At 40.5% G+C, this 16,681-nt stretch overlaps 1 protein-coding gene across 2 annotated transcripts in view; it reads right to left on the bottom strand.

Annotated features, from left to right (window-relative positions):
- Positions 1-16,681, bottom strand: part of CCDC171 (coiled-coil domain containing 171) — a 3,960,104-nt gene that overhangs the window by 729,190 nt on the left and 3,214,233 nt on the right. For both annotated transcript variants that reach the window (XM_044061288.1, XM_044061289.1), the window contains exon 23: positions 12,986-13,117. In XM_044061288.1, coding sequence (XP_043917223.1) covers positions 12,986-13,117 — 132 coding nt within the window. The remainder of the gene's footprint in view (positions 1-12,985; positions 13,118-16,681) is intronic.

Genomic DNA, 16,681 nt, shown 5'->3' with positions numbered 1-16,681 from the left:
TTAGTTTGTTTTGGGGAAGATAGTGGTGAATGATGTCAAATGCCTTTCTCACGTCACCTGTAAAGAGGCCACTATCACAACACAGCAGGAAGTCATCAGTTACGGACCGATGTGCTGTCAAAGTAATTTAACTAGGTCAGAATGTATGTTGTTTGATGGACAGCAGTTGGAACTGCTGGATATACAGAGAGAGTTGGGTGCAGACTATCTTTTCAAGAAGTTTGCCCAGAACTTGTAGGATGGATATTGGAAGGAACTGAGAGGTATCTTTTGGGTTGGTTTGCTTTGGCATGATGTTTTGTATGATACATAGATTAAATACGTGGGTGAGCGGAAGACACATATGCCCTCTGTAGTGATATATTAACCAGAGTTTTATATTGTTAGATCTAGCAGGGGTGTCAGTAATAGAGATTTCTTTGAGATGCATGCATTTCAAGAAGAAGAGGGAAGAATGGTGGTGGATTGGACAATGCAAGATCTGTGGTAAGTGTGGAATTTACTGATGGGAGATGCAATGACAATCACATACATAAAAAAAAAAGATCTGGAGGGGAATGTTCTGGTGCAAAGAACTATGGGTATAAGGAGAGGGGCTAGTAGCATGAGGCAGCTTTACATGCCAAATTATCTATTGCCTACATTGTCGATCAGCAGCAATACTGCTGTTTAAGAGAGTGGACCTCCTCTGTTATAATGTTATTTTATTTATTTATTGACATTTGTTAACTGTGTTGGTCCAACTGGGCTTGTGGCCCATTTTCAGTGGAGACCCGAGGAGAAAAGCTCCATTAACAAACAGTTTAAAATAAATAAAAATATTTGAGTAAAAGAAAATTAAAAAGTTTGCTATACAGCCAGTTAAAGAAAACAAAGTAGAATGCATGCACAAAGCAATATAAGCATAATATTTTTACAGAGACATTACATATTTACATAAGAATTTTGTCCATCAGCATTGTACTAGTGAAAGGAGAGTGATTATTTAGATATATATATGGGGTATGGGGAGCTGAGGTTGGGTCTTGACAGGGGCACGTTTTGGAGTTAAATAGATGAAGTTTGAGTTCATTTTTAAAGTGTGATGGGTGGGTGATGGAACATATTATTTATTTACTTACATTTGTTTACCGGAAATTTCCGACTGGACCCAGGTCCTTTTTAAGTGGATGTCCGGGGAGAAAAGCTCCACATCACGTACATGATAAATAGAGATACAAAGTTGCAGCAATAGTAAACAGCATTACAGGTTGTTGGCTTTAATACAACAACAAGATACTGATTATCAACAGTATATACAGTAAATGCTGCAAGTTAAGATAGTTTCTTGTCGTTTATATTAGTAACACAGCTGTCAGACAAGATTTTAAAGTATGCAAAGACAACTAGCTAATTCTGACTGTGGTTAGTAGTGGCAGTAGTACAGTTGGGGGGTAAGGGGGGTGTTAGTGTGGATTAGAACAAGGACAAAGCCAGTGCAAATTTAAGTGGAATTTGAGTGCAGTCTTGAAAAGGCTGCTGGAAGGTATAGTAGTTATAAAGGTTGGAAGATTGTTCCAAAGTTTAGATATGGTACATGAAAATATGGCTTCTACTGCTGAGTTTTTGGGTTTGATAATAGTGAGTTTATTTTTGTTGCTTGATCTTAGGGGCCTAGTGGAGTGATAGGGTTTGAAGGGAAGGGATGTTATGGGGGTAGTTAATAAGTTTATGAGCGAGGGTGAGTTGATTAAAGTGAAGGAGTTGTGGGAGTTCTAGCCAGTTTAGTTCTTTAAGAGAGATACAATGATGACTGAGGTAGGAGGTTCCAGTGGCAAATTTAGCAGTTTTGTTGTAACAAACATTAAACTTGTGTAGATCTGGCAGTCTAAGGCTGGTAAGTATGGGGGATGCATACAGTAGGGTGGTGATTAGCTGGGAATTGGCTATGGAGATTCTAGCCGCCTTGGTTAGGAACTGGCGGCTTCAATATAATGCACCAAGTTTCTTGTGAACTTTTTTTATTGTGAGAGATATGTGGTTGTCAAATCTAAGTTTGTTGTCTATTTCCACATCGAGTAATTTTGTGTGTTCTGATGGAGAGATGATGGCGTTGTCTTTGGCGAGAATGTTGAAGTGCGGGATGTTTTGGGTGGCTTTGAAAGGTTGGAACAGAAGTTTTGTCTTACTTGGGTTGAGTAGGAGCTGAGCATTGGATAGCCAGCTTTCTACAGAAGAGAATGATTCCTGTGTGATTTGTTGTAGTTCTGGTAGAGTGGGGGCAGAGCAGATGAGAGTAGAGTCATCTGTGTACTGTATAAGAGATGCTTGTGTGGTGGTAGTACGTAGGTTGTTAGTGAAAAGTGAGAATAGCAGAGGGCCAAGAATAGACCCTTGGGGAACTCTGAGAGTAACTGGGAGGCCAGGTGATAGGTTATCATCCCAGATTACTGATTGCTGGCGCCCGTGTAGATAGCTGTGGAACCAGTTGCAGGCTGATTGTGAGAAGGAGAGGTTGGGGAGAGAAGACAGTAGTAGCTCATGAGATACCACGTCAAAGGCCTTTGAGAGATATAGAAATACGGCAGTAGAAAAGAGGCCATTGTTTCTGTGATGAAGTATAGTGTTGGTGAAGGAGAGCAGAGTGGAGGTAGTGCTGTGATATGGCCTGAAACCATCTTGGGTTTTGGAGAGGAGATAATTAGCTAGGAGGTAGTTGAAGATTTGGGTGTTGATACATTTTTCAAGTATCTTGGAGAGAGGGGAGAGGATAGCAATGGGGCAGTAATTGGAGAGATCGGTGGAGGGGATGTCTTTGTGGAGGGGAATGATGTGGGCTATTTTCCATATCGCAGGAACATAGCCTTCTGTTATGTCTAAGGGAAGTTTGTTCCAAGCATGGGCAACAGAGTTTTTATATAGAAGTTTGCCTACTGTTTTCTTAGGTTGGTAGATGTCTAGTAGTTCCTGATTTGAGGTACAGAGGGTCTGAGGTAGAGAACAGGTAGAGATCAAGGATGAGAGAGCTGGACAGGACAAAGGTTTGTATAGAATGAAGTATAACATTTGAAATTGTGATTCCAGGAGTTGTTGGGGGAGTTTAAGCCATTGGAGAGAGTTTAGGGCAAGGTAGTGATGTGCATTGTACGGAGAATTTGTGATAAATCTAGCTATTTTATGGTAAGTTTGTTGAAGTCTGCTCACCATTGTGGCCTGAATGTTGGTAAGAACTGGGGCAGCGTATAGGAGGGAGGGAAGGAGGAGTGCCTGTGCTAGGGAGAGTCTGGCATTAGGGGTTAGAAATCTTGTGTTGCGATGCAGTAAATCTAGTTTCTGGTGTTTTTTTTTATGCACTGGAGTATGTGCAGGTTCAATTTGAGGTCATCATCAATGATGACTTCAAGGAATTTCGTATGGGTTTCGGGTTAGATTATTGTATTGTTAGAGGATGTAATAGCAAAGGTGAATTTATGGTGAGTAAGAGAACGGGGGAGAGAGAGTAATAGTTTGGTCTTCTTAGGGTTAAGGATAACCAGATTATCAGACGATCAGTGTTCAGTGGATAGAAAGGCATGTTGGTTTAGGGTATGGAGTTCAGAGATATTGTTTGAGATGGAGATGAGAGTTGAGTTGTCAGCAAATTGGATGAGGGAGGACTGTTTACAAGAAGTATAAAGATTGCAGGTGAAGACATTAAACAGAAGGGGACCCAAGATGGAACCTTGTGGTACTTCGGTTGGGACAGAAATGAATGGAGAAAAGGAGGAGAACCATTTAACAGATTGCTGCCTGCAGGATAGGTAAAGTACAGTTGTGTACACCTACCATAAATGTAGATGTTAGAGTGTCTTCACTGTTGCAGTCATGACTGTAGGGTTCTCCCCTGCTGGCAGGCAGTCCTCGGTCGGCCAGAATCCCAAAATCTGGGTCCAGCGTCAGCTGTTCAACCATGCTCCCTGACGTCAGAGCGCCAGGAGTACAAAGCTGACAGCCGATGCCATCTTCTCCAGTTTTTCTTGCCCCAGATGTCAGGAGTCCCAAAATAAGAAAGGTCCCATATCCTTTGCAAATACACCTCAGAAGAATGGTGAAAAAAGGAACCACACAAAAGTAAAAATAAGAGGGGACAGGAGGGAGGGAAACCCAGACTGCAACAGTGAAGACACTCGAACATCTACAATTATGGCAGGTGTACACAACTGTACTATGTTCATTGTGTTTCACTGATGCAGTCATGACTGTAGGGTAGAATCCCAAAGCTGAAAGAAAGGGAGGTGGTCATAAAGTGGAAGGGGCGGCTAAAAGGCCCTGCAAGACTGCAGAGGCAAAGCCTGCCCCAGACTTAGAGTAGAGAGGTAGATTGTAGTGCTTAGAAAAAGTATGCACTGAACTCCAAGTTGCAGCTTCCAAAATGTCTTTGGTAGGAACTCCCCTGAGGAAGGCCGCAGAAGTGGCAGCAGCTCTGGTGGAATGAGTCCAGATACTCCTGGGATTTGCTTTCCATGGTGTGAATAACAAAATCTGATTCCATGAGCAATCCATTTAGAAATGGTCTGTTTTGAAATGGCTTTACCTTGGGAACTTGAAGCATAAGAAACAAACAATTGTTCTGATTTTCTGATGTCCTTGGTTCTGTCCAGGTAAAAACGTAGTTGTCTGTGTACATCCAAGAAATGTAACATCCTTTCCCCTTTATTTTGAGGAGTGGGGAAAAAAATTGGCAAGTGGATAGTTTGATTTAAAGCCACTTTGGAAACCACCTTAGGCATGAAGGTAGGATTAGTCCTCAAAGACACCCTGTCTTGATGAAAAATAATATAAGGTTCCACAGCCATAAGAGCTTGTAACTCTGAAACTCTCCTAGCAGAGGTTAGGGCTAACAGGATGGCTGTCTTCCAAGATAAAAACTTGATGTCAGAAGAGGCAGCAGGCTCAAAAGGAGGCAAGGTTAGTTTTTCCAAAACATAGTTAGATCCCAAGCAGTAATGGGGGGAGATCTAGGAGGTCTTAAGTTCTTAGCTCCTCTGAGAAACTGTCTCATGAGCTGGTGGGAAAAGATTGGAGGGTCTGTATTATAATGAGCAGAAATAGCAGAGGCATGTATCTTCATGGAAGAGAAAGAGAGACCCTTATGTAAGCGATCTGTCAAGTAAAGTAAAATTAAAGGAATGTTCGGAAGAAGAGGATCAGAATACTGAGCCTGCATCCAGGAACAAAATCTTTTCCATTTTCCTGCATAAGATTTTCTAGTGCTAGGATGTCTGGCTTCTAAAATGACATCCATAACCTGCTTGGGTAGGAAAGAAGAAATCAAAGGCCCTGGATTAACCAGGCCGCCAGGCTTAGAGTTCTGACATGAGAGTGTAGAACCTGACCCTGATGTTGTGACAGAAGGTTCGGAGACTGAGGTAAAACCCAAGGGGGCTCCAGACATAGGTTTTTTAGAGTTGGGTACCAAAACGTTCGAGGCCAATTTGGGGCCAGCAAGATTATCATCTTGGGCTTGTCCTGTTTTATCTTTAATAATACCCGTGGAAAAAGAGGAAGAGGCGGAAAGGCATATCCCGAGAGGTTCCTCCAACTGAATGATAGGGCATCCACTTTCCAAGCTTCTTTGTGGAAAGTCCTGGTGCAAAAATTCTGTAGTTGATGATTGAGATGGGATGCAAAGAGGTCTATGTGAGGACATCCCCACACTGCTGTTATTATCCTGAATATTTCGGTGTCCAGCATCCACTCGTGTGGATCCGAAAGGTTTCTGCTCAGACTGTCTGCCAGGAAGTTTTGCTTCCCTGGTAGAAACTGAGCTTGAAGGTCCAGATTGCAAGCTAGAGCTGTGTTCCATAGATCCATGACTAGTCTGCAAAGGGGGTAGGAATGAGATCCCCCTTGCTTGTTTATGTACCACATAACTGTGGTGTTGTCCATCCGTATTAGTAGTTGTCCTGGTTGTAGAAGATTCCTGAAGGCCATTAGAGCTTTCTGAATGGCTAATATTTCCTTTAAATTGATATGCAGGTGCTTCTGATCCTTTTTCCAAAGGCCCTGCAGACAGTTGCCCTGAAAATGGGCTCCGCAAGCATAATCCGAGGCATCCGTGGTTAGAATCTGAGTGGAAGGAGGCAGACAGAAGGGTTTCCCTTTGTTTAGAGTACATGCCCTTGACCACCAAAGGAATTCCTTTTGAAGACAAGGCAGGATGGAGATCAGTATGTCTAAACTGTGGCAATGCTAAGACCATACACTTTTTAGGTACCACTGTATTTTCCTCATGTGTAGTCTTGCATATGGTACGAGAAGGATGCAGGAGGCTATGTAACCCAAAGCCTGCAGGAATCTCCTTGCAGATAGCGGAGTTAAAGTTGCTAAGGTTTTGAAAGTTGAAGCCAGCTGTAATTGTTTTTCTAATGTCAGAAATGCCATCTGGGTTGTGGTGTTTAGAAGAGCACCCAGAAAAGTTATCTGTTGTGAGGGTGTCAAATTTGGCTTTTTTATGTTTACAGAGAATCCCAGGAACTTGAGGAGGTTCTGTACAAATTCTAAATGCTGGAGTAAGACATCCTTGCTGTCTGCCTGAATTAGACAATCGTCCAGATAAGGGTAAATTTGAATTCCCTTGAGTCTGCAGTAAGCTACTACTGGAGCCAGGCATTTGGTGAAGACCCTGGGCGCAGTAGACAATCCAAAGGGCAGCGCAGAGAATTGAAAGTGCCTCGATCCAGCTTTGAACCTGAGGTATTTTCTGCGTTCCTGCCTGATGGGAATGTGTGAATATGCCTCCTTTAAATCCAAAGTTACCATCCATGCATCTTTGGACAGCATTGGAAGTAGCTGCTGTAGAGTAAGCATCTTGAATTTTGGAATCTCTAGAAAGGTGTTCAAGACTGACAGATCCAGAATGGGTCTCCATGAGTTTTGCTTCCTGGGGACTAGAAAGAGCCTTGGGTAAAAACCTTGTCCCATCTCTGAAAGTGGAACCAGTTCTATGGCTTTCATAGCCAAAAGAGCTTCCACCTGGTTTAATGCCTCTGTCCATTGATGTTTTGGAAGGTCTGGCCATCTGCTTGGCCTTGGCAGGGTATGAAAATGGAATTTGTAACCTCTTGAAACCACATCCAGAACCCACTTGTCTTGGGTTATATGAGTCCAATTTTGATAAAAAAGAGAGAGTTTTCCTCCGAGAGGAGCTTCCAGGCAAGAAGTTCCTGCAGCCCAACAGAGGGAGTCATTGAGTTTGTTTCCTATGAGTTTGTTACCTGTCCTCTCCTCCCCTAGGGGTGGAAGCAGTCCACTGTCTTGGTCTATAAGAAGCTTGTGTTTGAGGCCTTCCTCTGGAGCGTCTATATCTACCCCTCTGAGGCCTGTCTGAAGTGGGAAAGGACCAATTTTTAGAAGGCCAATTCCTGCTAAATCTTGGTGGCTGTACTTGTAAGAAATCTTTAACTGTTTGCATGGATTTCACCTTATCCTCCATCTTTTTAATCACCTCTTCAGCTTTTGATCCAAACAAAACATTATGCTGAACAGGAGCATCCAATAATTTAGCTTTTACTTGTTCTGGCAAATTTTGTTCCTTTAGCCAAGAATGCCTTCTAATGATTGTGCCGGAGGCAGCAGCCCTACAAGAAGCCTCCAGGGCATCAAATCCACAGTGTAAACCATGCTTCCCAACTTGTTCAGTGGCATGCAATAAGTCATGTAATTCCTTATCTGCACACAGGCAGAAATGGAAGTAAGCTTTTGTTTTAAAACAGACAAGAGAAATTGCTGGTATTTCAGCATATGAAACTGACAGTTTAAAGCCCTAATGGATAAAGTAGCAGAAGTGCACACTTTTTTGCCCCATCTTTCTAAAGATCTAGAATCCTTTTCAGTGGGAATGGGATTTTTGGCAGAAGCGGCCTTAACTCCCTTAGGACCCAGAGAAATGGTTTCAGGGTCAGCAGAAGGGTTCTTGTATAAAAACTGGTGGGAATCAGGAACCCTGTAATATCTATCAGGCTTAACAGGAGCAGGAGGAAGAGAGTCAGGGGTTAAGTTAGCCTCCGAAAAAGCATCATCCACAATATCCAAAACAGGAGGAATAGCCAGGGGTCTATGTTGGGGGAGAAGAAGAAAATCCCTTAGTCTTTTCTTAGATTCCGAATACTCCTGTCCTTCCCAGTGGAAATGTTCCCCTCATTTCATGCAAAGTTTCCCCAAAAGAGAAATCCTCAAGAGGAGAAGCTGAAGGAATTGATTCCTCAGCATCAGAATCATCATAAGGAGGGAAAGAATATTCCTGGTCAGAAGAAGAAACTGAAGAAACAGAAGCCTGATCAGAGGAATCATAATAAACACCCTGCCTTGGCCTTTTATCTGGAGGGTGATGTGACCCCCTAATCATAGTAAGTAAATCCTCCGCCATCTTGAGTAACTGTTTCTGTGACTTGGGAGCCGGTTCAGAAGAGGCCTGTGTTGCAGTCTTTGATTTAGAAGGAGTCTTTGCCTTTGTCTTTGGCTTTGCCTTTATTAGAAGCTGAGTAGGCCTGAAAACCCCTTCGGAAGCCGGTACCTGCACAGCGGCTCCGGACCCATCCGAAGGAGCATTGTCCGAAGGTCCTGCAATAGAAATATTCAAAGGCCTGGTTGGCTCCTCATGAGAGTCCGTTTCGGCCATTGGTTCTGAAATGGCCGATGACAGGGGCTGCAAAAGCGCCTCACTGACGACGGCCAAACCTGAAGCTGGCTCCGCTTGTGTGCTATCATCAGATTTGGACCTCGGAGGCCTGTCTTTATCCTTGCGATGTTTGTGAACTCCAGTAGCCGGAACCGTATCCGACGACATTTTGTAGTTAAAGTGCCTACCGAAGTAATGAAAAGCAAAATCGTACCTTCGTTTAATTGTACGTTGATTGAATCTAGCACAAAACCGACAACTAGCTACGTCGTGGTCAGGGCCTAAGCAAGGAATACAGTAAGAATGAAAATCCTTATGAGGTATTTGCTTCCCACATGAAATACAATTATTAACTTTTTCTGACATCGGACTGGAGCAAGAAAAAGTTTCCCCAACGGGGTACTTAGCTTTGAGTGGAGAAGAAAGTCTTCGGACTGAAGTTTATCAGAAAAAATTGTCAGACCGGCACTTGCGAACTGCTAACACCACACGGCAAGAAAGACTGGAGAAGATGGCGTCGGCTGTCAGCTTTGTACTCCTGGCACTCTGACATCAGGGAGCATGGTTGAACAGCCGACGCTGGACCCAGACTTTGTGATTCTGGCCGACTGAGGACTGCCTGCCGGCAGGGGAGAAGCCTACAGTCATGACTGCAAAAGTGAAACACGATGAACGTTTAGAGAACCAGGAAAGGGAGGTGGAAGATAAGTTGAGAGTAGCAAATGTACATAGCAGTAAAGGGTGAGAGATTGTATCAAAAGCTTTGGAAAGGTATAGGAAGAGACAGGATATGAGTTTATTTTTATCTTGGGCCTCGGCGATGGTATGAGTGAAAGATAGGATGTCAGTAGTTGTGCTGTGGTTAGGACAGAAACCATGCTGAGCGGGAGTGAGAAGGTTATGCTGGAGGAGGTTGTTAAGCTGTGAGTGAATGCAATTTTCAAGTATCTTAGAGAGAGGGGATAGAATGGCAACTGGTCAGTAGTTGGATGGGTCAGTAGAGTTTCCCCCTTTATGCAGAATAGTGAAGAGAGATTTCCATAGGGTAAGAATGGTGGATTATTGAATTGCTCTATTGATTAGAATAGATACAGGAAAGGCAATGGATTCAGCAGCAACTTTGAGGAAGGTAGGACATAGATTTTTAGTGGAGGAAGAGCAGAATTTGAGATTTAAAAGACAAGATCTAATGTAGGAAGTAGGAACAGGGTAAAAGGAGAAGAGATTTTTGTTTGGAGGGTTAGGAGGGGTTGGTGGGGAAGATGTGCTAGAGTTGGAGGATATGAGTTTTTGGATGGTGTCAAAGTGTTTATTGAGGAGGGTAGCGGTTTCCTGAGGGGATGTATTTGGGTAAGGGGAGGGGTTGGAGGGACAGCCTGGTTGGATTTGCTATAGAGCTGAGCAGAGTTTTAGTAGGAATTTTTGTCTATTACTTTGTTTCTTAGCAAGATTCTTTAATTGTCTGTATTTATGTAGCAGGGGGAGTTCTTTTGTTTTGATCCAGGCTTTCCAAGCGCTGTCTCCTTTTTGCATAAGGGACCTAGTTTCCTTAGAGAGCCAGGGAGCATAATTTGATTTTACTCTAATCTTCCTAGAGGGAGCAAGGGAGTTTAGGGTATTCAGGAAAATGCTATTGAACATACTGACTGCGTTACTGAGAGGGATTTGTCTAAGGACAGACCAGTCTGTACTGGGAAGAATGGAGCTGAATTGGAAGATATTAAAGTTAGAGAGTTTACGACAATCTCTGTAGAGGTGGAGTTTGGGAGGTTGGATGGAGTGTCTTAAGACTGAGGTGGGGAGATGATCACTAAGGGAGTCTGATAAGGTAATAAGGTTGTAGTAGTGGTGGGGGGATGGGGGAGTTAGTGAGAATCCAGTCAATTGTGGAGCTGGAAGATGAGTTTTTATGGAGGCAGGTGGGGGTGGATATCAGTTGATGGAAACCATGTAGGTTGATACTGAGTTGTGGAGAGTCAGTAGTAAGTTTGGACCAGTCTTTGTTGACATCTTCTAAGATGAAGGTTTCATAGGGTATATTGTGGGAAAACCAGTATAGGATTTTCTCTAGGATGGGCAGATTATTTCCAGGGGGGATATAGGCGGAAGTGACAGCAAATTTCTTGTGAGGATTTAGGTGGCACTTTAGGATGATAAGTTCAGCTGGGTGGAAGTCAGTAATAGGTGTGGTGAAAGGTTAGAGGTTGAGGCTATTGGAGTAGAGGATGGCTATGCCACCCCCCTTTTTTTTTTTTTTGGAATTTGTCAGAGCGAAAGATATTGTAGCTAGGTGGGAGTATTACACTGTTAGTGATATATGGCTTGAGCCAAGTTTCAGATAAGGAAAGGACGTGAGGGGTGGTATGGGCTATCCAGGTGTGCAGCTCAGTGATTTTGTTAGTTAGATTTTGAATATTTAGTGAGTATATAGGCAGGTGCTTGGATAAGGATGTGTTTTGTGTACGAGGATGGTGCGGTGAGAATATGTGATAAGGGGGAGATGGAGGCAGGCTTGAGGGTTATGTGGCTGTGGGGAGAACGAGAGGGGCCTGGGTTGGGGTGGATGTCTCCAGAGCAAAGTAAGTTTTTTGTGAGAAGAGAGAGTGCAGTAATAGGTAAATGAAGTTTGTATAGCTTTGGTTTAGATTTGCAGGTAGGTGGGAGGATTTGAAGTATAGACAGTTTATGAAGACGTGGTAGAAAGTTTGAACAGAGCTGGGGAGATGATAAAGGAGGAAGTTGTTGGATGAGTATCAAAGGTATAGGAGGTAGGCGAACACATGACTGACTAGGAAAGGTGGGAGTGATAAGAGTTTAGAGCAGAGAGACGTAGGAGGACTGTAGTGGATATGAGAAGATGTTGCATATTAGAGTGTGTGTGTGGAGAGGTTGTAGAGTAGGTATAATAGTTAAAGATAGGAAGTGATGTAGATTATTAATGCCTACACATTCATTAAAAAAGAATATAGCAGTTGGGAATTTTTAGGCTTATTTGAAAAGCATCACAATTTAATATAAGGAAATTAAGGAGGATTTCATGTTTGGACATACAGTACAAGAGACTATGGGATTTCTCTTCAAACTAGCCAATGCTGTCTCTGGAAAAGAAAAAAGCAATTATTCTAATTCTGCTTAGCTACACACTACAGAAACAGCAATACCACCACAGTACACACAATGACTGTGAAATGGTTGTCACCACATCCAGCAGTTTTTACTCATATACTGAAACAATTTGCACATCAGGCTCTTAGTAACCTACATATCCAAGGTGTAGCAATTGTAATAATGATATAATAATCATATAAAGATTCTTTTAATGTGGGATGTAACACAGTGGCATGTTTAAGACTCAGCTGAGCGTCTGCAAGAAAAGGAAAAAAAAAAACAATATTCTAAAGGGATTTTTATTTGTGGGGTAGTATTTCAAGCTTTGCAGTTATTAATTGTTAGATAAAACTGTTAGGATAGTTTTAAATTAATGAGCACTGATTCACATATGGTCTGATAAGATTACAAAAGCAGGTTCCAATCAGACTTACCACAGCATTAACTTTACACCATTTAAACCATTTTGTTAACCTTAGCAGACCTTCTGCAACCTTCAAACATTCAGTTGTCTCAGTTTATCTAATTCACTTCATAAAAAATAATATCTTCAGGGCAAACGGAAGCTTTAAGGCTACTTGCTCTTAACAGGTTAAGTTAAGAATACTGACCCTAAACACATGCTAATTAGGAGTTAAAACTCTATTAATGTAATGCCAATGAAAATTCAGTTACAGATTTGTGTATGATGTAGGGAGAACTGTAGTACCCTCTAAACAGCAGTAAGTGAGCTTACCGTATAGTTTATAAATGAAACATATCTTCCATTAGAATCTCTAATTCTTTCAGAGATGAAAATGCAACAACAGAATTACTTTTTATTTAAGTCTTTCTGAATGACCTCAAGTCTAACTATGCAGTCTAAAATATAAACTATATTTATGAATTTCCAAACATCAAGGCATTACGTGACCGAAATGTAGCTGTGCTACGGAAAGGACCAGAATATTGCAGTTACACAGAGCTTGTGAACACCATAGCATGCTTTTATTTGCTAATACTGCTTTACTTAAGATTTTCTGGAATGATACTCCTCAAAAATAATTTTCTTTTGCAGACTTTTATAGAGATGTTGCCAATTACTATGTTGTAAGTATGTGATTTAAGCAACACTTAAAGACACAAGCAGTTTGACTTAGTGTTACATAATTTCAGTGATGAGTGGCACCATTTTTAAATCTATGAGCTTAGTGCTGGAGAAAATAAGGTTCCATGTTATAAACATTAACCAGCTCTAACCTGCAGTGTAGCAAACTCCTGTCTGCCTTTCTGCCCTTCAACAGTAAAAGTCTCCACATGTAGCTTGGGCATCTGCAGGGTGAAGTCATTCCTGGAGGCTGCAGTCCATGACAGTGAGATCTGATCTCTGACCTAAAGGAAGAGAAAGAAGCATCAATGGCAATTCCCCTTCAGACACATTAACTGGGATGAACTGGGTCCCCTTGAGTCCACTGAGTGGACTTGCATTGATCGCTAGGGCTGAAATCCATGAATAAATTTAGGACTAATTGATTTTTCGTTCCGAATAAATCTCTAATTCAGAGCCATGGCAGAGAATACATACTAAGAAAAGACAGCTTCCTCTATCTACAGTAAGAAAGAAAAAAGTTACTGAAACAGGCTTTTGAACTACTTACCTGAAGAATGCTATTTAGAGATCGGGATCGATGGGGCAAAAACTTAATTTTCAGCAATCATTACTCAAGAACATTTTGATGAAAGCAGCAGAGTTATACTAAACACATATCTTCAAGGTAGCAAAATATAAACCTGAAACTTTGTAATCAGCAGTGGCTGTTAGATACCATTCTTCAGTAAGATATTTTATTTGTTTGTTACCCAGATAAGTGAATTGACTTACTGACCCAGAGACCATTTCAGCCAAACATGGCCACAAGAACAAGACAAATGCAATACAACTGGGCAGTTTCAAGCAATCAATCAATGAGTATGTTTTTGGAAGATTGTGTGGAAACTGAAGTTTCTGTAAAGACCCATACCCACATGCATACAAAACACAGACTCTTCATGGAAATTTGAACCCTAGACCGTAACGGTGTGAGGCAGAAATCTTAACTAAACCATCATGCCAGCCAATATACCACAAATAAATGAAAATTAATTTAAGATCATTTTTGAATTTGTATAAGACATTACAGCTGTACTGTTCCAAGTGCCAGCAACTGTCTGGCAAGTATTAATGTAAAATGCACATTTAGAAAAACAAACCAGGCAAGCAGTAATAAAACAGTGTACCAAAAAGTTAATATGGGATGATGGCTAGGGTAAGGCAGAAGTTTGAACTGGGCAGTTTTATTAGAAAACAGCAATGTTTACTTAAAATATCACAGCAGCCAGAAATTCTGATATTACTTCACAGAGTGTAAGATAAACAAAAGATGCCATGTAGCGATGAAACAACTAGTAATGCAGGAAACAGTTTTAAACTACATAAAAGCCGCTGGTGTCATGCTGCCATCTTATGGAAAAACAGGATATTTTCAGGATGTACAAACAGGGTAACAGATTTTTTATGAACTGTTTCTATGGATAATTTACTAGTTAACACAGCATTCAAAACATGTTTCTGTCAAAAGCCACTTATATACAAATATAACTAACAGAATATTAAAAAAATGTTAAGTATACTATGTACAGAACATGTTCATGAATCTATTTTAACAACTATTTATCAGATTCATACTTCAAACCAGTTAATGCACAGTTTTCAGTGTGTCTAAGTGAATTTCACTGATGACTTATGTTATCCTTTACTTTGAACACAAGTACATCACAAAGCACTCATCAATAATCCATGTAAACATCACACAGAAAATAAAGTTTATAGCTTGTTAAGCAACTCCTTCATGAAGCCCTTCATGTCATTATTTTAATTTATATATCTAAAATAGTCACTGGCATTTCACCAAAAATTAAGAAAGAAAAAGAGCTAACACAATTGCAATATTTATGATGAATATTAACTGCATACTGTTTTTAAGATGCTACGTGTAGATTTAAAAAAAATCTATAGTCAGCTTGGACAGTGAACACCCATTTATTTTTATACTCAAGTTTTTAAAATTTTAATGCAGAATGTTAAAGCAAGCAAGTAAATAAATAAACAAACCACATGGAATATTTAAAAAATCCACTTCAGGTACCCTATTTTTATTTAGACTCTAATACAGGGGAATTGGGGAATTCCATTTCCTTGGCTGACCCAGAGACTTGTCAAAACCTGCAGCCTGAAAACAGATATACTCTGATGCAACTTTTATAGCCAAACCGGGGTCCTATGTGAGCATACTTTTTCGGTACTCTTGATTCAGACTGCATGAAGCTGTGGAGCATAAAGCAACCCTCTGGGGCTTTACGACTCCAGCAAGTACAAATAATGTTTGCATGTTCAAATCGGGTCAAACTGAAACGTCGTCCATAAAATCTTAACTAGGATTCAAATATGAAAAGTTTACATATGCCACCGGTCTCTTTTAGCCTCTTCAGTTCCTGAAATTCAAGCAGATAAAAAGAAACACTCATGTGGATTAAGGTGCTCAGGATTTATCAACATCAAACCACTGGTGTTTTTGCCTTCTACACTTCTGAACCACAGTCAATAGATCTAAATATTTTACTGCACCCAGGCCAATTCATTGTTTGATGTTTAAAAACTCACCCTGAATCAAAGAAAATTTATTAAATTTGAGCCCCCAAATGACATGCTATCAGCTTTGAAAGTCAAGTTTAACTGTGATATTGATGATTCTCTTTTTTCTGTGACAAAATCCACTAGGGAAGCCACTGATGCCAGAGTACAAAAGCAGATTTCCAATACTGGCCGGAAAACAATGCACAGGCAATCGAGTTCGTCTGCTGCTTGATGCAGTACATTTACTAGAACGTCAAGCTCTGACCAGAAGATGAGCAGAAAAGTAGCCAGTTTGCTTCACAATATGCTGTGGCTTAAAAGTTTTTTTTGCAAAAGCTCAGGGTAATTATGACGGGAAACAAATACAAACTCCATGACTTGCACTACAACACAATTCTGATGCCCTAGTTTACAGCTTCTGTGCTGCATACAACTTAACAAGCTAATTTAAAATCGGGCTGCAAGCCAAAACAAAGGTGTGGTGATATACGATGCCTGGGAGGTCTAGGAACTGACAAGCTGACATTTTAAAACTGGAAGTGTTCCTCTCAGTATCAAACAGCAGTCATATCTCTCCATCCTGTGTTTGAAAGTTTTTTTTTTTTGAATCAGTTATCTTTTAACATAAACTTATGAAGATGCTCTAAATTTAAAATCTGTTGTCCAGTTTGACAGCCAACTCAGAAAAGCACTGTGCATACAGTAATGATTATATTTAAGTATAACCCAGTATTACCCTCAATAAGATGTTTTTGATCCGAAACACAAATTTGTCGGCATCTGTGACTAACACATAAAACTTAAAACATCTCTGATAGTATAAACCATCCACTACCAACTATTATCACTGAAAACTACAACTTAACCAGATTAAATTAAAGGGAATAAAGTATGTTATTTCCTGCAAGTGTGGTTCTTGCATATCAGTAAATTATATATTTCTTTCCCTTTTCAGAATAAGCCTTAGTGTTAGTTACCTAATAGATATTTTATAAGTGTAACCATTTAAAGTTTCAGGTATAATTCCTGAAAAGAACACCATGAAGACATGATGCACATTCATTTCATTTGACTGCATAAATGATAAAGTGATTTGAGTGTTTTATGATTTAATACTAACACTATATCCTTTAAATAGTGAAAAAATGCAAAAAGGTAAGCTCATATATGCATTGTCCTAGTATTAATTGTCTTTAAAATATGAAGTCTATCTTTAATATTCTCAGACATAAGTATAAAAAAGCTCTGGCAATATGTAAATGTTACAGTTTTAATTTAAATGC

This window comes from Protopterus annectens, chromosome 2.part0 (genome assembly GCF_019279795.1).
Source record: "Protopterus annectens isolate FY-2018-M chromosome 2.part0, PAN1.0, whole genome shotgun sequence".
NCBI lineage: Eukaryota > Metazoa > Chordata > Ceratodontiformes > Protopteridae > Protopterus > Protopterus annectens.
Note: the sequence above shows the minus strand (reverse complement) of the source record. Positions and strands in the feature narration are given on the sequence as shown.